Here is a 24,292-nt window from a genome sequence, read left to right as displayed (position 1 = left end):
CCCTCAGTACTGACCCTCCAAAAGCGCGGCACTCCCTCAGTACTGACCCTCCGACAGTACAGCACTCCCTCAGTACTGACCCTCCGACAGTACAGCACTCCCTCAGTACTGACCCTCCGACAGTACAGCACTCCCTCAGTACTGACCCTCCGACAGTACAGCACTCCCTCAGTACTGACAATCCGACAGTGCGGCGCTCCCTCAGTACTGATCCTACCACAGTGCAACACTCCCTCGGTACTGACCCTCCGACAGTGCGGCGCGCCCTCACTACTGACCCTGACAGTACAGCACTCCCTCAGTACTAACCCTCCAACAGTGCAGCTCTCCTTCGATGCTGACCCTCCCACAGTGCAGCATTCCTGTCAGTACAGACCCTCCCACAGTGCAGCGCTCCCTCAGTACTGGCAGCAAGAGCGTCGGCTTGGGTTTAAATGCTCAAGACTCTGGAGTGGTGCAGGGTCCCACAGCCTTTGCTCGAGCAGAGAGCGTGCTGTCCATTGATGGGAATGTGGAATTTGAAACAGAAACAGATCAGCCATGATCTTATTGAATGGCGCAGCAGGCTTGAGGGGCTGAATGGCCTACCTCAGCTCACGTATTCGTATGAGCCGTGGCTGGTGTCGGGGAGGGCATTGTGGAAGCAGCTTTCGCGCAGCTCTTTAGTTTATATTCATTTTCGGGATGTGGGCCAGCATTTATTGCCCATCCCTAACTGCCCCTTCAGAATGTGGGGGTGAGCCGCCTTCTTGAGCCGCTGCAGTCTGTGTCGTGTAGGTACACCCACCGTGCTGTTAGGGAGGGAGTTCCAGGATTTGGACCCAGCGACAGTGAAGGAACGGCCGATATATTTCCAAGTCAGGGATGGTGAGCGGCTTGGGAGGGGAACTTCCAGGCGGTGGGTGTTCCCCATGTGTCTGCTGCCCTCGTCCTTCTAGATGGTAGAGGTCGTGGGTTTGGAAGGTGCTGTCGAAGGAGCCTTGGTGAATTGCTGCTGTAGGGCTAGTAGCACAGGTGAAAAAGTAACATAAACAAGGAAGCAGAAAGGGTCCAAATCGCTCGAACAATCTCTGGCAGCTCTCTGTTTGTGGAGATGTTTACAAAGTGGCGCAGCCCATCCGTTTAATGAGGCTTCTGATCTGCACTTGCCTCACTGGTGGTGGTCAGGCCTCGCTAGTCACAAAGGGGCTGATGTTAGGCTGCGGCTCTTTACAGCACTGAAGTTTTGTCCTTTTCCAACTTGCAAGCCAGGAATTCTAACGTGACGTAGTGAGCGATTTGCTTATGTTACTCGGGTTCCTGCTCTACCCCTCCTGAAGTCACATAGATCCTGACAGGGGTGGGGGTTGGGGTCGAGTCCAGTGGCACTTTTGCCTCGCAAAGTTGTCTTCGCACTTGAGCCTATACGTGACGGTAGGTGGGTCGCTTAGCATTGCCCAACTCCCTGGTGTGTAGCCTCGCTAGACAGAAGCATGTGCCAGAGAGTTGGGGCTGTGACGTTGTAGGCATGGCTCCATGGGTTAGACTCTTACCCCAACTCCTGCACCTGTGACCCCCTCCCTCGCTCCAAACCGCCACCCCCACCACCCGGCCACCGCTCCCAAATCACAGGTTTGTGGGCTTCAGAGATTGGCACCCCGGCTGACACAGCCAGTGCCAGTGCCGTGGAAGTGCTGCACTGTTGGAGGGTCAGTACTGAGGGAGTGCTGCACTGTTGGAGGGTCAGTACTGAGGGAATGCCGCACTGTCGGATGGTCAGTACCGAGGGAGCGCCGCACTGTTGGAGGGTCAGTACTGAGAAAGCGCCGCACTGTCGGAGGGTCAGTACTGAGAAAGCGCCGCACTGTCGGAGGGTCAGTACCGAGGGAGCGCCGCACTGTTGGAGGGTCAGTACTGAGAAAGCGCCGCACTGTCGGAGGGTCAGTACTGAGAAAGCGCCGCACTGTCGGAGGGTCAGTGCTGAGGGAGTGCCGCACTGTCGGAGGGTCAGTGCTGAGGGAGTGCCGCACTGTCGGAGGGTCAGTGCTGAGTGAGTGCCGCACTGTCGGAGGGTCAGTGCTGAGGGAGTGCCGCACTGTCGGAGGGTCAGTGCTGAGGGAGTGCCGCACTGTTGGAGGGTCAGTGCTGAGGGAGTGCCGCACTGTCGGAGGGTCAGTGCTGAGGGAGTGCCGCACTGTCGGAGGGTCAGTACTATGGGAGGCTGCACTGTCAGAGGGTCAGTATTGAGTGAACGTTGCACTGTCTGAGGATCAGTACTGAGGGCGCGCTGCACTGTTGGAGGGTCAATGCTGTGGGATGCTGCATTATCTGAGGGTCAGTACCCACCAAGCCTGTGTTGAAAATAGTGCAAGTCACTCATAGAGCCTCACTTGTATTCCGCACAGCGACTGATGAAGTTAGTCTCTTTCTTTGCTTACAGTGCAGGTCTAGCTAACTACCAGTTAATTTGGCTGTCTCTTAGTGAGCTGCAAACCACACAAGGTCCAAACTGCAATTAAAAACCTCTCCCAGTGACCACCCAGATAAATTGCAACCAGAGAGCCTTCGTAAGCTCCACCTATCTCCATGATGACATATCCTGCCCTAGGCTATCCTTGTAGCTCATTACGAGTGGTTGGGGTCTAGAATGAGCTGCCTGATTGTTTGGTGGAGGAGTGTTCATTCGAAGCATATAAGGGGGAATTGGATTTTTATTTGAAAAGGAAGAATGTGCAGGGTTGCAGGGAGAAGGCGGGGGATGTGGCTAAATTGCTCCTCTAGAGAGCTGGCGCAGACACGAGGGGCCAAATGGCCTCCTTCTGTGCTGTAACAAATCTGTGAGCATGTTCCAGACATAATCCTGTATGTGCCACGTTGTTTCTTTTTATCCTCTCACAGGAACTGAACATCGCGGGCTAGACCACCATTTGTTGCCCATCCCTAATTGCCCCCTTGAGAAGGTGGTGGGTGAGCTGCCTTCTTGAGTCGCTGCGGTCCCTGTGGTGTAGGTCCACCCACCGTGCTGTTAGGGAGGGAGTGCCAGGATTTTGACCCAGCGACGGTGAAGGAGCGGCCGATATATTTCCAAGTCGGGGTACTATGGGGCTCGGAGGGGAACTTGCAGATAGATAGCGGTGTTCCCATGTGTCTGCTGCCCCTTGTCCTTTGGGATGGTAGGGGTTGCGGGTTTAGGGAGACGCCGCTTTTAAACCTACGGTTTTTGGAAAGCAAAAGGCGTGCCTTCCAATGGCATCTTTTGCGATCTCAGGACATCCCAGAGCCCTACACGGCCAATTAACTACTTTTGAAGTGTGGCCACTGTAAAGTAGAAATATGGCAGCCAATACGCACACAGCAAGATCCTGCAAACAGCCATGACCCCAGTCATGTGTACTTTTGTTTTAGCCAGTTTGGCAGAGGGGTTTAAACCACCACCCCCCCCCCCCCCCCGCCACAAGACACCGTCGCACCCAACAGCCCCCTCCCCACTTCCAGTAGTGGCCGTGCGATCTCTCACGGGGAAGGTGGGGCCCTCGGTCTAACGTCCCAGCCAAAAGACGGCACCTCCGACAGTGCAGCACTCCTTCAGTACTAGCTCAAGTCCCTGGAGTAAATGCATCCAGTGGTACGTGTTCATGCTCCTCCACTCGGTTGCAGTGTGGATAGGTCGTGGTTGAAGGGATAAAGTGCGGAAGGAGCTGATTTCGGCTGGAGTGGGGGAGGCCGGTGGTACAATTGGGGGTGGGGGGGGTGTCCTGGTTAGGAAAGCCAACGTGGGTCTCTGTCCGGCCTGGTCACAGGATCACAGGATTTTTAGGCCGCCGAAGAAGGCCCTTCTGCCCGACACGTCTGCACCAGCTCTCCGGAGTGAGCGATGCCACTCGGCATGAAGGGCACGCGCCGGGTGAGGGCAGCAGAGCGTCCGGCTGCGATGCGCACCCCCCCACCCCCCACCTTCCCACCACCACCTTCGTTATCAAACAGCCTGCGCACCGGTCACGGTAGAACAGCTGGGTGCCGCTCGCCTGCCCGCCGGGATCAAGCGAGAGGAACGGCCTGGTGGATGGGAGACACTGAAGGAAGGGGGTGTCCCCCACCCCCGGAAGTGGCTGGTGTGGCAAAGCGGGGAGAGAGGCTGCTTGGAGCAGGGATGAGAGGGCGACAGGAGAGAGGGGGTGGTGGAAGGGGAGGGCGCAGGGATAGAACGAGCAAGAGAAACAGAGAGGAGTGTAAAAATCCAAGAGGGTGAAAACGCCAGGAAGTATTCAGCAGCGCCTGGTTCTCTCTTAGTCTTTTTAGAGTAGCCCTGCCATTGTTTACATTGCAAAGGGGATGCAGTATAAAAGTAGGGAGGTCTTGCTACAAACGTACAGGGCATTGACAAGACCACAACTGGGCTATTACGTACAGTTCTGGCCTCCTTACTTAAGCAGGGATACACTGGCATCGGAGGCAGTTCAGAGAAGGTTCACTCGGCTCGTGGGGGTGAAGGGGGTCTTGTCTTAGGAGGAGCGGCTGAGCAGGTTGGAGTTTAGGAGGATGAGATGCGATCTTACAGAAACGCCGTAGGATCCTGAGGGGGCTTCGACAGGGTGGATGCTGACAGGATGCGCCCCCCCCCCCCGCCCCCCAACCAACTTGCTGGAGGGGGATCTAGAACGAGGGGGCACAGTTTAAAAATAAGGGGGTCTCCCATTTAAGATGGAAATGAGGAGGAATTTTGTGTTTTCGGAGGTCTGTGGAGTTCTCTTCCCCGGAGAGCAGCGGAGGCTGCAGGTTACTGAATATATTCAAGGCTGAGTTAGAAAGATTTTTGATTGGCGAGGGAATCGAGGGTTACTTGTGGGCAGACAGGCAAGTAGAGTAAGGCCCCTGTCGGGCTGGCCGTGATCTTGTTGAATGGTGGAGCAGGCTCCTCCTGTTCCAATTTTCCAATGCTTGTGTCCGTCTCCCTTCGCCCACCGACCGCCCTCGTCCAGGGGCAGAGCAGCGCGGGTTAATCGGGTCGCGGCTCCGAGGGAGACTCACGGACAGGCCAGCGCTGAGGGAAGCTGTGCCGACCGGCCGCTACCTCCCAAGCGGAACCGGCTTGTGGGGGGAGGGGGGATGGGGGGAGGGGGGATGGGGGGAGGTGAGAAAAGCCTTCGGATCAACCGGTGGAGGGGGAGCGGTGAGAGGCCCCGGGCGAGCGAGGAAGCCCTTCCTTCGAAACGATGCCCGCGGCTGGAATGGCCGGACGCTGCCCGGTTTACCCTATCGATAGGCCGGAGGTTGACATGTTCGCCGAGGTGGGGGGGGCCCAGGTCAGCATCTGTCACCGTGAAATATGGATTTTCCCAAACCCCCCCACCCCCCCCTCAACGACACCTATCCCCACGTCATGCTTGAAGGAGATGTGCCCATCTCACACCGCCAGCATTTTCGGCCCCGCTTCGAGGCAGCTCTGCTGAGCTCTGAAGCGATGGGCTCAGTTCCAGCACAACAGTCAACGCCAGAAAGTGCCAGGGCCAATTCCCTGAGACACTGATCAGGGTATAATCACTGGCGCCTCCAGGGCTGGGCTTTTCACAGGGTCCGACACTGCATTAATATGTGACTGATTCAGCCTGTCGCCTTAACCCTTCGAGAGCTGGGGGCAGCAATCCCGAAGCGACAGCAATGGGGAGTTCCGGAGCTGCAACAGGTTGAGAGGGTGGGGCGGGGAAGCTGGGGGAGGGACATCCATGTTAAGCTTCGATCATTTATTACCTCCGCTTCGAGACGATCCTTGCTCCTGGCTTAAAAGCAGACACGCGAGGTTGTGGGGACAACAGAAACAGGACTGTGTTCTAGGTGTGGACTTTTTTGGCCGCTCCCAGCACAGGGACAGGAAGAGAGCATTCAGCCCCTCGAGCCTGTTCCGCTGTTCAATTAGATCACATCATGGATGATCGGTATCTTAACTCCATCTACCCGTCTTAGTTCCCTAACCCTTAATTCCCTAACCCAATAAAAATCTATCCATCTCAGTTTTCACATTTTCAATTAACTAACACTCACTCCCCCACATACGCAAGCCTCAACAGCTTTTTTGGGGGAGAAGGTTCTAGATTTCCACTCCCCGTTGTGTGAAGAATTACTTCCTGACATCACCCCTGATATCTTAATAAACCCTCCCAGCCCCTACACCATCCTCACAAATCTGTAACCTCCTCCAGCCCCTACACCCCTCCCTATCTCTGTAACCTCCACCAGCCCCTACACCCCTCCCTATCTCTGTAACCTCCTCCAGCCCCTACACCCCTCCCTATCTCTGTAACCTCCTCCAGCCCCTACACCCCTCCCTATCTCTGTAACCTCCTCCAGCCCCTACACCACTCCCTATCTCTGTAACCTCCTCCAGCCCCTACAGCCCTCCCTATCTCTGTAACCTCCTCCAGCCCCTACACCCCTCCCTATCTCTGTAATCTCCGCCAGCCCCTACACCCCTCCCTATCTCTGTAATCTCCTCCAGCCCCTACACCCCTCCCTATCTCTGTAATCTCCTCCAGCCCCTACAACCCTCCCGATCTTGTAACCTCCTCCAGCCCCTACAACCCTCCCTATCTATGTAACCTCCTCCAGCCCCTACAACCCTCCTGATCTTGTAACCTCCTCCAGCTTCTACAAACCCTCCCTATCTCTGTAACCTCATCCAGCACTTACATTCCCTCCCTATCTCTGTAACTTCCTCCAGCCCCTACAACACTCCCTATCTCTGTAACCTCCCCAGCCCCTACAACCCTCCCTATCTCTGTAACCTCCTCCAGCGCCTACATCCCCTCCCTATCTCTGTAACCTCCTCCAGCCCCTACACCGCTCCCTATCTCTGTAACCTCCCCAGCCCCTACAACCCTCCCTATCTCTGTAACCTCCTCCAGCGCCTACACCCCCTCCCTATCTCTGTAACCTCCTCCAGCACCTACATTCCCTCCCTATCTCTGTAACTTCCTCCAGCCCCTACAACACTCCCTATCTCTGTAACCTCCCCAGCCCCTACAACCCTCCCTATCTCTGTAACCTCCTCCAGCGCCTACATCCCCTCCCTATCTCTGTAACCTCCTCCAGCCCCTACATCGCTCCCTATCTCTGTAACCTCCCCAGCCCCTACAACCCTCCCTATCTCTGTAACCTCCTCCAGCGCCTACACCCCCTCCCTATCTCTGTAATCTCCTCCAGCACCTACATTCCCTCCCTATCTCTGTAACTTCCTCCAGCCCCTACAACACTCCCTATCTCTGTAACCTCCCCAGCCCCTACAACCCTCCCTATCTCTGTAACCTCCTCCAGCGCCTACATCCCCTCCCTATCTCTGTAACCTCCTCCAGCCCCTACACCGCTCCCTATCTCTGTAACCTCCCCAGCCCCTACAACCCTCCCTATCTCTGTAACCTCCTCCAGCGCCTACACCCCCTCCCTATCTCTGTAACCTCCTCCAGCCCCTACACCCCTCCCTATCTCTGTAACCTCATCCAGCAGCTACATTCCCTCCCTATCTCTGTAACCTCCTCCAGCCCCTACACCCCTCCCTATCTCTGTACCCTCCTCCAGCCCCTACCCCCCTCCGAGATCTCTGCACTCCTCCAATTCCGGCCTCTTGCGCATCCCCTAATGTCCATCACTCCTCCATTGGCGGCCGTGCCTTCAGCTACCTGGGGCCTTAAGCTCTGGAATTCCCTTCCTAAACCTCTCCCCCTCTCTCTCTGTCTCTCTCTCTCTCCTCCTTTAAGACGCTCCTTAAAACTGACCTCTTTGACCAAGCTTTTGGTCACCTATCCCTAACATCTCCTCATGTGGCTCGGAGTCAGATTTTCTTCAATAACATTCCTGTGCAGTGCCTCGGGATGTTTGACTACATCAAGTGTGCTATATAATTGTAGGCTGCTGTTATTTTTGTTCAAGTCTCACTGCACGATTTGAGCTCCTAAATCTCGGCTGAAACTTCAGCTCAGTAAACCGAGCGAGTGCTGCACTGTCAGAGGTGCTGTTCGGTGGATGTAGAACTGAGGTGCTGTTGGCATGTTCCAGCGAGCCGATTGACTTGAGAGAAAGTGCAGGGAGCTGCGGTCAATGTCCTTTCCTTGACGCAAACCCACAAACGCAGATTAATTGGCCGTTCACCTCACTGCTATCTGTGGGATCTTGCTTTGCTCGAAATGGCAGAAAGGTCAGTGCCTGGGGGGGTGGGGGGGTCATTGATTTAAAGCGATTGGTTAGAAGCGTTAGAGGGGAGAGGACGAAGAGGAATTTCACCCAGAGGGTTGTAGGGCTCTGCCTGCAAGGGTAGTAGAGGCAGAAACCCTCAGCTCATTTTAAAGGTGACGAGATAGGCACCTGAAGTCTCATCGCCTCCAGGGCTATGGACCAAGTGCTGGAAAACGGGAATAGGAACGTTTTACGGCTGGTGCAGACACAATGGGCAGAGTGGCCTCCTCCTGTGCCTTAATTTTTTGTGGCGTTTTCTAAATACCTGAAAGGGAGGAATGTGCCGGGATGTGGTGTGGAGGGCGGAGTGAGTGCCAGTTCGTGAATTGCTTCTTAGGAGAGCCAGCACAGAAGACGATGGGCTGAATGGCCTCCTTCTGTGCTGTAAGGATTCTTAAGTTTCCATATTTGCCGGTGGAGCAGCCGCTGTGCTTTAGAAGCAATTCATTGCTTTGCGAAGGACTTCGGAGGAATGGCTGATAACGCAGTAGATAAATGTAAACCTCTCTCTCTCTCTCTCAGTGACTAATATTGCACCTGGATCCCACACTCACTGATTGATGTTCTTATCTCTTTAAGCAGATTTACTCGCCTGACCACACCAACAACAGCTACACATCGAATCCGCCCACGCCCGTGGGATCCCCACCATCTCTGACAGGTAAGGGAGGAATTCTAAAGGCTGCAGTCTCTTGGCTTGTGGACTGTTCCCCTCCCCACCCAGGGAAATAAGCAAGACACGGCTGTGCACCTTGTTTCCCCCAACACCCTCATCCCCCTTGCTTTCCCTGGAGGCGTTGACTGGAGTACAGTTTCTCCAGCATCTCTACACCCCCACCCGCACACCCCCCTCCTTCTCCCCGCCCGTAGACTAGCTGCAAGGGTGGGCCTACCCTGGGCGCTGTTTCACTGTGGGGGACGTGGTGGGGGGGGGGGGGGGGGGTTGGTAGTTGCGGAGAATCACAGCCCAACCGATCCTGCGCTCACATTCCAGGAAGGGGGATTAGATGGTCATCAGGGGCAAAAAAAAAAAATCAGGGTCAATCCAGGGGATCAAAGGTTACAGGGAGAAGGCGGGAGAATGGGGTTGAGAAACTTAACAGCCAGGATTGAATGGCGGAGCAGACTCGATGGGCCAAATGGCCGAATTTCTGCTCCTATATCTTATGGTCTAATTCTCCCTCTACCCACCCACGATTCGGGGACGATGGTCCCAACTCGTTGAGGCGGCCAAAAGCCCAGTTTGGGTGGCCGGTTGCGTGCTGCCACTAGGAATTAGCCACTCTGACTGTGCGTGGGAGATAACTCGTATCCCTTTGACTTCACCAGGTTCCTTCTCCACCTTTGGTTCTCTGCCCGAGGACAGGTCCCGCCCACAGAGCTGCGGCTTCCGCCAATGTGTAGGGCAAAGGGGGCGGGTCCTGAACGCACCCCAGCTGGGAAGGGGATCCACCCCCCCCCCCCCCCCCCCCCCCCCCCCCGCCATGCCGTTGGCACCAATCTGATCCACCCCAGCGGACGAGCCAAACCTGCCTCCCCGCCCCCTGCTCCCAAGGAGTCTTGAGTAGCTGCGGCAATGGGTACCTTTGATGGTGGAGGCTCCAACTTTCTTTCCATCACACGGCTGACCAGGAATCTCTCCCACTCTCGCTGCCCGCCAGTGGCGTGTGTTGGGAGGATTTGCAGGTTGATATGCGACCTTAGTTTGGCCTCGTTGTGAAGACGCCTTCCTTGGCCACCAGGTGCTGGAGTGGGACTTGAACCTAGAGCTTCCATCTCAGAGGCAGGGACGCCACCCACTGCGCCACAAGACTTGCTCGCCGAGTTTTCATTCCCAGCCAGGGAAAATTGTTCCCGTTCTATAGCAATGCTTAAGGTGGTCACTCACGCGTGCAGTGGTGAGGCCTGTATGGAGTAGGCATCCCACGTACCTGATCCTTAGTGACAAAAAAACAAGGGCCTGCTGCACCACTGAACAAGATCGTGGCTGACTCGATTGTGACCTCAACTCCAAGTTCCTGCAGCTTTCACTCCTCTCAAGTGAATGTTAAAGATCCCACGGCCGCTGTTTCGAAGAAGAGCTGGGGGCAGCGGGGTGGGGGTGAAAGGGAGAGTTCTCCCCAGTGTCCTGGGGCCAGTATTCATGTCCCGACCAAGGTCTCTGAGATAGATCACTGGCTGAGGGAGCTTGCCGTGCTCCAGTGGGCTGTTGCGTTTCCCAGTGACAACACTTCATTGTCCCGTGGCGCTTTGCAGCCAGTCTGAGGTGTGACAGGTGCTATAGAAATGAAAGTTCTTTCTGGTCCACTTTAGTACATGGTCAATGATTCTTTGATGGGACGTGGGTGTCGCTGGCAAGTCCAGCATTTGTTGCCCCTCCCTAATTGCCCCTTGAACTGAGTGGTCTTGCCCGTCCATTTCAGAGGGGCAGTTAAGAGTCAACCACATGGCTGTGTGTGTGTGTGTGTGTGTGTGTGTGTGTGGAGTCACATGTCGACCAGACCAGGTAAGGAAGATTTCCTTCCCTAAAGGGGATATTAGCGAACCAGATGGGGTTTTTTTTTATAAACAACAATTGATGTTTGTTGAATGGTTCCAATTACTGAGACTAGCTTTCCATTCAATGAATAATCGAAATTCAATTCTATCTGCCACGGTGGGATTTGAACCCATGTCACCAGAGCATGAGCTAGGGCCTTTGGATTACTAGTCGAGTTGACGTCAGCGCTACTCCATCACCTCCCCTATGTTCCCAACGCCGTGTGGATCGGGATTTGAGCTTCTTCACTGATGTCTCACAACCAGTGGAGGAGCCAATTTATTGGGAATTTTGTCGGTGTGTAGAGGGCATGAGCCTGTCAGTTTTTTTGACCTCAAAGCCCAACTCTTAACTGAGTGTACCAGAGACGCAGGGTGGTTGGATGGGTGGGAGATGAAGTGGGGGACGGGGGTACGTGGGATGGGGGGTGGGGGGAGTTTGGGGGGAGTGGAGTGGGGGGGGGTAGGTGGGGGGGTTCCTCAGTGGTTCTGCGGCTTCCGACTGGTATGGTCTGGTCGAGTCAATTTGCATTTCAGGGAGACTCTACGTGGTGGATCGCAACCCATGCAGACCAGCGAGAGCGAAGTTACTGTAGCGTAGAGGAGACAGAAAGTTTCACTTCTGCTATCACGAAACAAAGTTATCAAAATAGAATTCAACTTTCAAAAAGGCGCACGCCTGAAGGATATTCTCTCGTCTCGTCCCTCATCCCGACCCACCCACCCCTCCCACCAAGAGTGGCACTGGATAAAGTAGGAAGACTTCATTTATAAAGCACCTTACACAGTTCTAAAGGGCTTCACCAGCAGTGGAGCACTTTGCTGGATCGCTAAGGTGATGTGGCTAAAGGTGGCAGCCAACTTGTGTGCACAGCAGGCTCCCACAAACAGCAACAAGGTAATGACCAGGTTATCTAGTTGAGCAATGGGGAAGGTTGTGGCACCCGGGAGAGTGATCCTGCTCGCTATAATTCCCTGGTTAACATCTCACGGTATCCTTGTTTCTTGGGGGTTTGTGTGCGATACCATTAAGGGAGTATTTACTGTGCATCTCAAGTGGCTCTGAAGGCACTAGGAGTCACCCATGTCGCTCAGAAGGAGGAGAGCCTTGGCTCAATGCTACTTTTCCTACTTGCAGGCCAGAATGTTGTGGGTTTGAGCCTTGCTCCAGGCTGATGAGCAGAGGCGAGAGAGTTTAAGTCTCTGAATACTAGGTTTGCATCGACTGCGTTCAATGAGACAGGAACCCCTGTTGCTTCTATACTCTTCTCTCATGCTTGCTGATCTACGTTGTCTTCTAGTCTGGCAACACTCCTATTTTAAAATTCTCATGTTAAATCCCCTCTACATGCCCCCTACACCCCTCCCTTTCTCTGTAATGTCCTCCAGCCCCTACACCCCTCCCTATCTCTCTAACATCCTTCAGTCCCTACAACCCTCCCTATCTCTGTAACCTCCTCCAGCCCCTACACCCCTCCCTATCTCTGTAACCTCCTCCAGCCCCTACACCCCCTCCCTATCTCTGTAACCTCCTCCAGCCCCTACACCCCTCCCTATCTCTGTAACCTCCTCCAGCCCCAATACCCCTCCCTAGCTCTGTAACCTTCCTCCAACCCCTACACCCTCCCTATCTCTGTAACCTCCTCCAGCCCCTACACCCCTCCCTATCTCTGTAACCTCCTCCAGCCCCTACACCCCTCCCTATCTCTGTAACCTCCTCCAGCCCCTACACACCCCCCTATCTCGGTAACCTCTTCCAGCCCCGACACCCCTCCCTATCTCTGTAACCTTCTCCAGCCCCTACACCCCTCCCTATCTCTGTAACCTCCTCCAGCCCCTACACCCCTCCCTATCTCTGTAACCTCCTCCAGCCCCTACACTGCCCCCTATCTCTGTAACCTCCCCAGCCCCTACAACCCTCCCTATCTCTGTAACCTCCCCAGCCGCTACACCCCTCCCAATCTCTGTAACCTCCTCCAGCCCCTCCCACCCACCGAGATCTCTGCGCTCCTCCAATTCCGGCCTCTTGCGCATCCCCCGATTCCCATCGCTCCACCATTGGCGGCCGTGCCTTCAGCTGCCTTGGGGGTGGGGGGCGGTGGGGGCATTCCCTCCCTAAACCTCTCCACCCCTCTCTCTCTCTCTCTCTCTCTTTCCTTCTTTAAGAGGCTCCTTGAAAACCGACCTCTATGACCAAGCTTTTGGTCACCCTGTCCCTGATATCTCCTCACGCGGCTCGGGGTCAAAAATTCTGCCCTGATGACGTTCCTGCGAAGCACCCTCGAGGGGGTGGAGGGGGTGGGGGGGAATACATTAAAATGTTAAAGACGCTGAATAAATTGTTTTGCTTTCCGGACACGAAAAGACACACAAGAGTTTCCCTCTCACCCCGAGGTGGGTGGTGCTGGAAGAAAAGCAGCAAATTGGAAGGCGCGAGAGAGTGAACCCGCGCCTGTCAAGGCGCAGATATTCCAGGGCAGGTGCGCCAAGTTTTCCTGGAGCAGGAATTCCCCCCGTGCTGCCCTCACTCTGCTGGGATTTCCCATTAATCCCGCTATTAAGCGGGTATTCTAGACACTGATTGAATGAAGTTTTCTGACAAACAGGTTATTTGCTCGACGGGAATTGTCTGTAATCACTTGTGCCCCTGCTGCAGTCCCGAGGGAGGGACTATAGAGAGAGCAGCTGCTCCGCTCACTCAAGCCTAGCTTTGTTGAATGCCAGCGAGGGGCCTCGTTTCTCTCTTTGTTGCCCTGGGGGCTGACACGACTGCTCCCATTAACCGAGCTGGAAGAGACTTGCTGTGATGGGACTTTTAATTTTTTTTTTTAAAAAACAAACACGGGTGGGGGAGGGAACACGAAAAAGTCTATCGTTAGTTGGGACAACTCCGTCTGACTTACAGTGAATCACTGTGAAAATATTCCTTTTTTGTTTTTTGAAAACAAAATGTAAGGATACCAGAATGGTGATTTCACTCACATTCTGGTAGCGTGTCCGAGAGTAACCTCCTGAAACTGTCCAAGTCCTGTGCTCTAAACATTTTCAGGCTCGTTTCTTAACGGCAGTTTTCAATGGTTCATCTGGGAGGACAACGTCTCTGACAGTGCGGCACTCCCTCAATACTGTCCCTCCGACAGTGCGGCACTCCCTCAGTACTGACCCTCCGACAGTGCGGCACTCCCTCAGTACTGACCCTCCGACAGTGCGGCGCTCCCTCAGCACCGACCCTCCGACAGTGCGGCGCTCCCTCAGCACCGACCCTTGGACAGCACTGCACTCCCTCTATACTGACCCTCTGACAGTGCAGCATTCCCTCAGCACTGACTCTCCAACTGTGCAACACTCCCTCAGTACTGACTCTCCAACTGTGCAACACTCCCTCAGCACTGACCCTCCGACAGTGCGGCACTCCCTCAGCACTGACCCTCTGACAGTGCGGCACTCCCTCAGTACTGACCCTCTGACAGTGCAGCCCTCCCTCAGTACTGACCCTCCGACAGTGCAGCCCTCCCTCAGTAATGACCCTCTGACAGTGCAGCCCTCCCTCAGCACTGACCCTCCGACAGTGTGGCGCCCCCTCAGTACCGACTCTCCGGCGTTTCGTTTCTCCCTCAGTACTGGCCCTCCGACGTTGCGTTTCTCCCTGAGTACTGACCCTCCGACAGTGCGGCGCTCCCTCAGTACTGACCCTCCGACAGTGCAGCACTCCCTCAGTACTGACCCTCCGACAGTGCGGCGCTCCCTCAGTACTGAAAGTCTGACAGTGCGGCGCTCCCTCAGTACTGACCCTCCGACAGTGCAGCACTCCTTCAGTACTGACCCTCCGACAGTGCAGCACGCCCTCAGTACTGACCCTCCGACAGTGCGGCACTCCCTCAGTACTGACCCTCCGACAGTGGCCATAAAAGATTTCATGCCCACTGTTTCAATGAAGAAAGGGAGAGTTATTCCCAAGTGCCCTGTGGCTAATATTTATCCCTCACCCAGTGTCACGAAAAGCAGATGATCCGTGTCATTGACACGCGGCTGTTTGTGGGAGCTTGCTGTGCACAAATTGGCGTTTGCTATTCGGCAACGGTCACCACAATTCAAAAAGTGCTGAATTGGCTGAGAAGCGGTCCTGACGGCCTGAGGCGGTGAACGGGCGCTAGGGAAGTGCAAGTCCTTATCCCTATCCGCGTGCGATTCTCTCTTGGTGGAACGCCCTATCCAACACTCGCTGTTTGGAATCGCACGTTACGAATGGCCACTTTGAAGAGGGAACTGGCGGCTTCTGCTTGTGTGGGGCTACACCTTAGAAAGAGATGGGGATAGAATGTGGCTGGGGTGGGGCAAAGGGTGGGGGTCGGGGGGTGGGGGGGAAGGTTGCAGTCCCAAGGAGCAACCTGTTATTAACTCGAAGCAAAATTGCAAATCAGACGGCACCTTAGCCCACACGTAGTTGCAACGAGGTGATGCAGTTTGCCAGAAATCCAATGAAATATATATTTAATTTTTATGTCTCCCCGCAGGCTCCGCTCAGTGGCCCAGGCCTGGAGGGCAGAACTCTGCTTCTCCCAACTATGAGAGTACCCTGCACTCACTGGTAAGCTTTACTGAAACGTTGGGGGTTTGGGTGGGTGTTGGGGGGAGTGGGGGTGGGGTGGTCTCTGCCGTTGGAACCCAGTCACAAGTCGGGCGGGAGGGCAGGCATGAATGCGGGGGCCAAGGTCACAGGCGGGTGGGCCGTGATCTAGTTGAGTGGCGGGGCAGGCTCGAGGGGCTGAACGGCCTACTCCCGCTCCTATTCCTTAGGCCAGAGTACCAGGTCGTCAGCGCTCGCCGAGCGGCGCTGTGCACTTGCGTGGCGCCAGACGCCCCCCCCACCCCCCCCACCACCCCGCCTTTGGGCCTGGGCTGGCCGAGAGAAACCCTGCCCTAGGGTCAGGAGCTTCGAGGGGATGTGAAACCCCCGCCCGTTGAAGTCGGCCGTCCAAGGGGCCCTCACTCCGGTGCGGGCCAGGGAACTCTCCTGGGACCGTCCGCCGGGGTTGGGGGGGGCGGGGGGGGGGGGTGGGGAGGGGTAGGCCGCAGGCTCTGCCCGCGTGATGAGCGGGGACGGCACCCCGACCAAGCGGTGGGGGTGTCTTGGGAGTGACTTGGCGCAGGATCTCTCTTCCTTCCTTCCTTCCTAGTCTCTTGCCCGTTTCAGCAAGTGGTTCCTTGCGCCCCGTGGAAAGCCCCGGAAAGAATGTGCCCTTTTCGAAGGGAGGTGGTGAGAGAGTAAAAAAAACCCCCCACCACCACCCCCACCCACCCACCCCGGTCTCCATTTGGAGAATAGGCCGATTTGACGTCGGAGAATTGGACAGGGAGGCCCTTCACGCTTCCGACCCAAGAAAGTGCGTCAGTCCTGGCCAAGGAAGCGGTCAGCAGGAGAGGGGTGAGAGACGGAGGGACAGGGAATAGATGGTTGAGACCGTCGGCGGGACCGGTGGCTTGGGGAGGTAGGCCGGGATTCTCGGGAGCATCGTCGCGGGCGAATTCGGAGAGCGGCCGGCTTTTTCACGGCTCTCCGGATTTTCGCCGTCCCGCCGGTTCCGGTTCCGGAAAATCCCGCCCGGCAGCCTACGAGCCTGGCGCACCAGAATAAGCCAGCCGTGCCCCGTGCACCCCCCCCCCCCCCCCCAACCACAACAGCAGCAGTAGGGCCATCGCCGTCGGTGTCGGTGCCCCTCTGGGTTAGGCAAGCGATCCACGCCGACCAGCGTTCCCACTCCTAGCCCACAGTCCGGCCGCTTCCGCCCGAAGAAGGGCAGCGTTTCACTCAGTGGCCCGCAAATGCCCCCCCCACCCCACCCCCACGGGCAAACAGCATGGCCGCCCCTCGCCAACCAGGCTCAGACATGAAGGGTAGGGGGGGGCGGTGTTTGTTGGCAGTGGAATGCTCGATCCATCGTGTCCAGCTGCCCTGGCAAGAGTTCACCGCCTGGGGTACCAACCGGATTGGAGATTGGACCGGGCTCCCCCCCCCACCACCCGGTCCCTACGCCGCGATCGGCAACGCCGAGAACCCCACCCCCCCCAAAACCCCGAACCTTGAACCCGTCATCCAGCCACCGCTTAATGTCCGATTCACCGCCCTCCCACCAACTTCCCCTCTCCCACACCCCCACCCCCGAGGACCTTCCAATCAATCACCCTGGTCCACCTGTGAAACTTTTTTGAGACTTTATAACCTATTTCTCACATTTGGTCGTTCTATGCTTGCTATATTTGCTTTGCATGGCTTCTATTTTTCTAACAGACTTTCCCCGACTTTTTAAATCTTATAGAAAAACCCAGCAGAGCGGCAGCTTAAGGAGCACTTACATGACGCAATCTCTGTGTTAATGGATGTGTGTGAGGTAGTAACGCTTTCTATTAACATTTTTTTTATTCTGATTTTTATCTCTCGCCGCATCTAACTTTAGTCGTTATCGCTGCCAAGTCTCCCCTCCCCTCCGTTTGACAAAGAGCTGTAAACTTTATCAGTTTGGGCCTTGCCAAGGCTTTTTTTTTAACTCCACAACTTCTTATCTACACCTCCAGTTGGCTTTAATTGTTTTGTAAGGATTTTGAGCTGATCGAGAAAAAGGGAAAGCAAGGATGGAGGGAATGAGACATTATCTGGCACTCAGGATCAGCATCAGACACTGGTACAGAGTAAATCTCCCTCTACACTGTCCCCATCAAACACTCCCAGGACAGGTACAGCACGGGCTTCGATACAGAGTAAATCTCCCTCTACACCGTCCCCATCTAACACTCCCAGGACAGGTACAGCACGGGGTTAGATACAGAGTAAATCTCCCTCTACACCGTCCCCATCAAACACACCCAGGACAGGTACAGTACGGGGTTAGATACAGAGTAAAGCTCCCTCTACACTGTCCCCATCAAACACTCCCAGGACAGGTACAGCATGGGGTTAGATACAGAGTAAAACTCCCTCTACACCGTCCCCATCAAACACTCCCAGGACAGGGCCAGGACAGGTACAGCATGGGGTTAGATACAGAGTAAAGCTCCCTCTACACTGTCCCCATCAAACACTCCCAGGACAGGTACAGCACGGGGTTAGATACAGAGTAAAGCTCCCTCTACACTGTCCCCATCAAACACTCCCAGGACAGGTACAGCACGGGGTTAGATACAGAGTAAAGCTCCCTCTACACTGTCCCCATCAAACACTCCCAGGACAGGTACAGCACGGGGTTAGATACAGAGTAAAGCTTCCTCTACACTGTCCCCATCAAACACTGTCAGGACAGGTACAGCACGGGGTTAGATACAGAGTAAAGCTCCCTCTACACTGTCCCCATCAAACACTCCCAGGACAGGTACAGCACGGGCTTAGATACAGAGTAAAGCGCCCTCTACACTGTCCCCGTCAATCACTCCCAGGACAGGTACAGCACGGGGTTAGATACAGAGTAAAGCTCCCTCTACACTGTCCCCATCAAACACTCCCAGGACAGGTACAGCATGGGGTTAGATACAGAGTAAAACTCCCTCTACACTGTCCCCATCAAACACTCCCAGGACAGGTACAGCACGGGGTTAGATACAGAGTAAAGCTCCCTCTACACTGTCCCCATCAAACACTCCCAGGACAGGTACAGCACGGGGTTAGATACAGAGTAAAGCTCCCTCTACACTGTCCCCATCAAACACTCCCAGGACAGGTACAGCACGGAGTTAGATACAGAGTAAAGCCCCCTCTACACTGTCCCCATCAAACACTCCCAGGACAGGTACAGCACAGGGTTAGATACAGAGTAAAGCTCCCTCTACACTGTCCCCATCAAACACTCACAGGGCGGGTACAGCACGGGGTTAGATACAGAGTAAACTCCCTCTACACTGTCCCCATCAAACACTCCCAGGACAGGTACAGCACAGGCTTAGACACAGAGTAAAGCTCCCTCTACACTATCCCCATCGAACACTCCCAGGACAGGTACAACACAGGCTTAGACACAGAGTAAAGTTCCCTCTACACTGTCCCCATCAAACACTCCCAGGACAGGTACAGCATGGGGTTAGATACAGAGTAAAGCTCCCTCTACACTGTCCCCATCAAACACTCCCAGGACAGGTAGAGCACAGGGTTATATACAGAGTAAAGCTCCCTCTACACTGTCCCCATCAAACACTCCCAGGACAGGTACAGCATGGGGTTAGATACAGAGTAAAGCTCCCTCTACACTGTCCCCATCAAACACTCCCAGGACAGGTACAACACAGGCTTAGACACAGAGTAAAGCTCCCTCTACACTGTCTGAGAGAACTAGCACTGAGAGGAGGAGAAGACGATGCCTGCCTTCCTGTGATCATCCAAGTACAAACATTGCAATGACTTAGCAGTGAAAACTTAGCAGCGCTCACTTTTGTATGATTTCTCCGCACGGGATGAGGGAACATTCCTTCGATTCGGAACACAAGCTCCCAGTGCAAAAGCGCTGGAATATTGGTTGTACCTGCAGCTCATCATAACACGGCTGCACTGGTGGTATCATTGCATTCCACAAGTTGGCATGCCATGCAACTAAAGCTGCCTACCAAGCACCATAGTAAGAGCTGCGGTGAGGCTGCCCTGAGGATTTTGCTTTTCGTTTAAAGCTTAATTCAGTCATGTTGGTGACTGAGGGGTGGGCAAGGTGCGGTATTCCATTCAGCGCATGAGGTGGAGCTGGGCCATGATTTTCCAGCCCCTCCCACCCAGCAGGATATTATGCAACCCCCCCCCCCCCCCCCCACCCCAGCCAAAACAGAATGGAGATTTAAATGGCTCGCCGCATTTGTGGAGGGAGGAGGGGGTAGGCAGGGAGGGGGGGGGCGGCGGCTGGGGCTGTAAAATCCTGGGCCAGGTTTCAAAATGGTGCCCTTTTTCCAGGACACACCAGTCAGGTCGGGAAAATGAATGTTTTTCCACTCCCAGCCCTTTTGTGCCTTTGCAGTTCCCCCTATGTGCTGATGGACCCCCCACCCACCCCCCCACCCCCCATCCCCAGTACCATGTGGTTCTGAAGCTGATGGCATGGTCTCTTTGGGTATCAGCTCATCTCAGGGACCTTCCAAACCCTCCACCTCCACCCACCCACCTGGAACGACAGAAGATCAGCAGGTGCTGGGCAAGACCCCCACCTGTCTGGTCCCCTCATGCACCATCCCATCCTGGAACTACATCGGCCGTCCCTTTACTGTCGCTGGGTCAAAGCCCTCAAACTCTCAGCGAGTAACTCACCTCCTGACTCCCCAAAGCCTGTCCACCATCTACAAGGCACAAGTCAGGAGTGTGATGGAATACTCCCCACTTGCCTGGATGAGTGCAGCTCCCACAACACTCAAGAAGCTTAACACCATCCAGGACAAAGCAGCCCCGTTTGATCGGCACCCCATCCACAAACATTCACTCCCTCCACCACCGACGCACAGTAGCAGCAGTGTGTGTACCATCTACAAGATGCACTGCAGCAACTCACCAAGGATCCTGAGACAGCACCTTCCAAACCCACGACCTCTACCATCTAGAAGGACAAGGACAGCAGACACACGGGGAACACCCACCACCTGGAAGTGCCCCTCCGAGCCACTCACCATCCTGACTTGGAAATATATCGGCCGTTCCTTCATTGTCGCTGGGTCAAAATCCTCGAGCTCCTTTCCTAACAGCACGGTGGGTGTACCTACACAGCGGCTCATGAAGGCAGCTCACCACCGCCTCCTCAAGGGGGCAATTAGGGATGGGCAATAAATGCTGGCCTAGCCAGCGATGTTCGCATCCCACAAACGAATAGAAAAAAGTCTTCTCCAAAGTATTAATGGCAGTTTCGCAGTACCTTTTTGAGTACATTTGGAACTAAGCGTATGTCTGTGTAGGACTTAGCGGTCAGCCCCTTTCAGCATTAACGCGTGGTAGGTGCAGCATTCATGCTCGATATCTGCAAAAGTACCGCTCCCCCTCAAAAGTCAAAGCGGGCTCTGGGGCAAGAGAAGGCCATTCAGCCCATTAATGTTCAAATCCAAAACTCAAAACTTTCCCAGCCTGGCAACGTCTGCAAGCGTGCATCTTTACACCGGCTGGGACGTTATTGTAGGCACTTACGGCCATTGGGTGAATTGGTTCTTTCTGACAGCTGAGTGTTAATGTGTATTTTGCCGGTCTGTGACTGTTTGGTAGTACAGAACTTGAGTATGGCTGAAGAAAGAGACATTCTGTCAAAAGTCTCCCCTCTTGTACTCATCAGGACAGATGCAAGAATACCAAATTTCAGAGGGAACAACAACTTGTACTGCGGTCTTGCTCTCTTCAGGATTTGACTCTCTTCTGGATTTGGCATTCTTGCATTTGTCCTGATGAGCGCAAGACAAAAAGCTTTGACGGAATGTCTCTCTTTTCAGCGGTCGTCAACGATCTCTTGTTGTTCCCACCCCGCTTCACCCACAGAGCGGGGGGTGGAGGAGTTGCCTCGCCTAAGCCGTTGCGATGATTCCCGTACTTGTGCAAGGTTCGCACTGAGCTGTCTTCCCTCTCTCTCTCTCTCTCTCTGCTCCTTGCAGCAAAGCCGAATGGAGGATCGCCTGGACAGGTTGGACGACGCCATCCACATCCTGCGCAATCACGCGGTGGGGCCCTCGTCCGGTTTGCCCAGCGCGCACGGAGACCTGCACGGCCTGCTCGGACCATCCTCGCACGGCGGGCTGGTCGCCACCTTGGGGTCAGGCTACACCGTACCCAGCCTGGGGCCGTCTGCTCGGACCGCATCCATGGTGAGTACCAGGAATGACGGACGCTTCGGCTAAGCGGAGAGGTTGGGGCAGTCAAGACTGGTCTCCTTGGGAACGCAGGTGACCCAACAGAGGCTGTCAAGGGGAGAGTCGATGGAGAAAAGACTCTTTTTCCTCTTGCAAGTGAGTCAGTAATTAGGGGTCCAGGACTTAAAATCATTGGTAACGCATCTGGACCAGGCTGGAGGAGAATTGTTTTCACCTTCTGAGACTCATCAGATCTGGAACGCATGACCTGAAAAGGCGATGGGAGCTGACTTGATAAAGATCATTTTAAAAGGGAGTCGGACTGATGAGTGAGGAGGAGGGGTTTATCATCATTGCAGGAAGAAACATGGGATTTGGGAGAAAGCAGAAGGGATTTACATCATTGCAGGAAGAAACATGGGATTTGGGAGAAAGCATATGTGCTCTTTCAAAGAGTCGGCGCAGGCAGAATGGGCTAAATGGCCTCCCCCCTGTGCTGTAAGTGTCTGTGAATAAGATCGGATGACTTAGGAGCAGGAGTAGGTCATTTGGCCCCTGAAGCCTGCTCTGCTATTCGATAAGATCATGGCTGATCTGATTGTGGCCTTAACTCCACTTTCCTGTCCCCCACCCCCATAACCCTCGACTCCCTTGTCGATCAAAAGTGTGTCTAACTCGGCCTTGAATATATCCAATGACCCATCCACCACTGCTCTCTGGGGGAGAGAATTCCACAGACTCACGACCCTCTGAGAAAAAAATTACTCCTCACCTCTGTCCTATTATGGTCCAGTGCTAATCCCTCTCCAAACCACTCTCGGTAGGAAAGTTGTCTAGAAATAACAGAAGCAGAACCCAACTGATCTATGCCAGTACCCCTAATCTTGGGGAAGGGGGTGAAGTGCTGTTCTCTGTTACTGGCTGGAGACCACTGGAGAGGCTCGACACCATCCAGGACAAAGCAGCCCCGCTTGATCGGCACCCCTTCCGCAAACATTCACTCCCTCCACCACCGACGCACAGTAGCAGCAGTGTGTGTAACATCTACAAGATGCACTGCAGCAACTCGCCAAGGCTCCTTAGGCAGCACCTTCCAAACCCAAGACAGCTACCATCTAGTAGGGCAAAGGCAGCAGATAGAGGGGGGACACCGCCACCTGGAAGTTCCCCTCCCAGCCAATCACCACCCTGACTTGGAAATATATCGGCCGTTCCTTCACTGCCGCTGGGTCAAAATCCTGGAACTGCCTCGCTAACAGCGCTGTGGGTGTACCTACACCACAGGGGACCGCAGCGGTTCAAGAAGGCGGCTCACCCACCACCTTCTCAAGGGGGCAATTAGGGATGGGCAATAAATGCTGGGCCCAGCCCGGCGAAGCCCACGTGAATGAACAAAGAAGACAAAGCCTGCAGCTTAGTGCTGTTCGTCTCTTGGCTAACAAGGGAGTCAAAAGTTAACAGGGGTAGGTGGGACCGTGGAGCTGAGGCCTCAACCAGTTTGGCCACGATCTTATTGAGTGGTGGAGGGGCCGAATGTCCAACTCTCTGTTCCTAACTCGTATATTCGGATGTGCTACTCGCAAGTCAGCAACGTTGGCTCTCTGAGCCAGGTGGGTACGAGAGCAGTTTAACCTGACATGGGGTGGGGGGTGGGGTGGGGGGGTGGGCGGGGGAACGGGTAGAAGTGTCTCTCGCCATCAGGAATTCCATTGCAGCCCCGCAGGAGGTTAAGCAATCCCAGCTTTTTATTGTGCCAGCTTTTACTGGGAGCAACACCTGCTCCTGTTTGTTCACCTGGTGTGTACCTGTTGAGGAGGTGGGGGGAGTTGGCAGGGAACAAGGCTGGGGGAGCTGCCATGGACTCAAATACCCTCAAGGAGTGGCGGGTGGAGGGGGGGGTGGTGGGGGGATAGAGGGGGAACCAGCCAGGTGTGCCATCATTCACTATCAGCCCATCTGCCAGTGCTGATAAACCCTCCGCGTTGGAGTAAACCCAGCAAGAGAAAGTAAATAAGAAACCAGATATGCCCCCCCCCGCCCCCGCCCCAATCAGTTGCCATCTGCTTGGGAGCAGATACGGGACTATTTTACCGACAGGTTTTGTGAGCATTCTCTTTCCCCTGGGAGTCGCTTCACAATGCAAGCTGGCTGGTGAGGAGGCCCGGGAACTGAGTGATTTGTCTCCGTGGCCTTGACCTTTCACCCTGAGTGTCAAGCGAGGCGATAACTCAGGCCCAGCCGAAGTAGCGACAACCCCGAGCTTTCACCTCAGAAGGTTCACAAGGGGCCCCGCCAGATTGGGGAAGGACTGAACAGGCCGGGACTCCTCCAAGAAAGTTCCACGGTCACATATGCTGGGGATGTTGTGGAGAATAAACAGCAGCAGAGACCACTGTGGTCGAATAGCTGGTTTCTTGTTCTATAAATTCTATTGTTCCCCTTTCCTGAGATACTAAACCTAATTCATGCAGAGTGCCCCCTCTCCGAGGTACAGGGGCTCTGCACATAAAACCCTGGAACAGGGCAAGTTGTCAACAAATCATTTACCCCCAAAGATTAACATCAACATCTCTGATCCATCCTTGTTTATATTTGTGACCATCTTGAGGATACTGGGGTTAGTGCCTCAGATGATGACTGGACAGTTGGCCCCATCCTGGATTTTAAAAATATCATTCCCGTCTTCAAATCCCCCATGGCCTTGCTCCCTCCCTATAACTATAACCTCCTCCAACCTCTCAATCCTCCCTATCCTTGTAACCTCCTCCAG

At 54.7% G+C, this 24,292-nt stretch overlaps 1 protein-coding gene across 4 annotated transcripts in view; it reads left to right on the top strand.

Moving 5' to 3' along the window:
* The window catches only part of LOC121274384 (transcription factor 12-like), a 167,035-nt gene that overhangs the window by 119,918 nt on the left and 22,825 nt on the right, over positions 1-24,292 (top strand). For all 4 annotated transcript variants that reach the window (XM_041181669.1, XM_041181667.1, XM_041181671.1 and 1 more), the window contains exons 6-8: positions 8,785-8,863; positions 15,255-15,328; positions 21,328-21,537. In XM_041181669.1, the coding sequence (XP_041037603.1) occupies positions 8,785-8,863; positions 15,255-15,328; positions 21,328-21,537 (363 nt within the window). The remainder of the gene's footprint in view (positions 1-8,784; positions 8,864-15,254; positions 15,329-21,327; positions 21,538-24,292) is intronic.

Source organism: Carcharodon carcharias, assembly GCF_017639515.1.
Source record: "Carcharodon carcharias isolate sCarCar2 chromosome 36 unlocalized genomic scaffold, sCarCar2.pri SUPER_36_unloc_1, whole genome shotgun sequence".
In the NCBI taxonomy this organism is placed as follows: domain Eukaryota; kingdom Metazoa; phylum Chordata; class Chondrichthyes; order Lamniformes; family Lamnidae; genus Carcharodon; species Carcharodon carcharias.
Note: the sequence above shows the minus strand (reverse complement) of the source record. Positions and strands in the feature narration are given on the sequence as shown.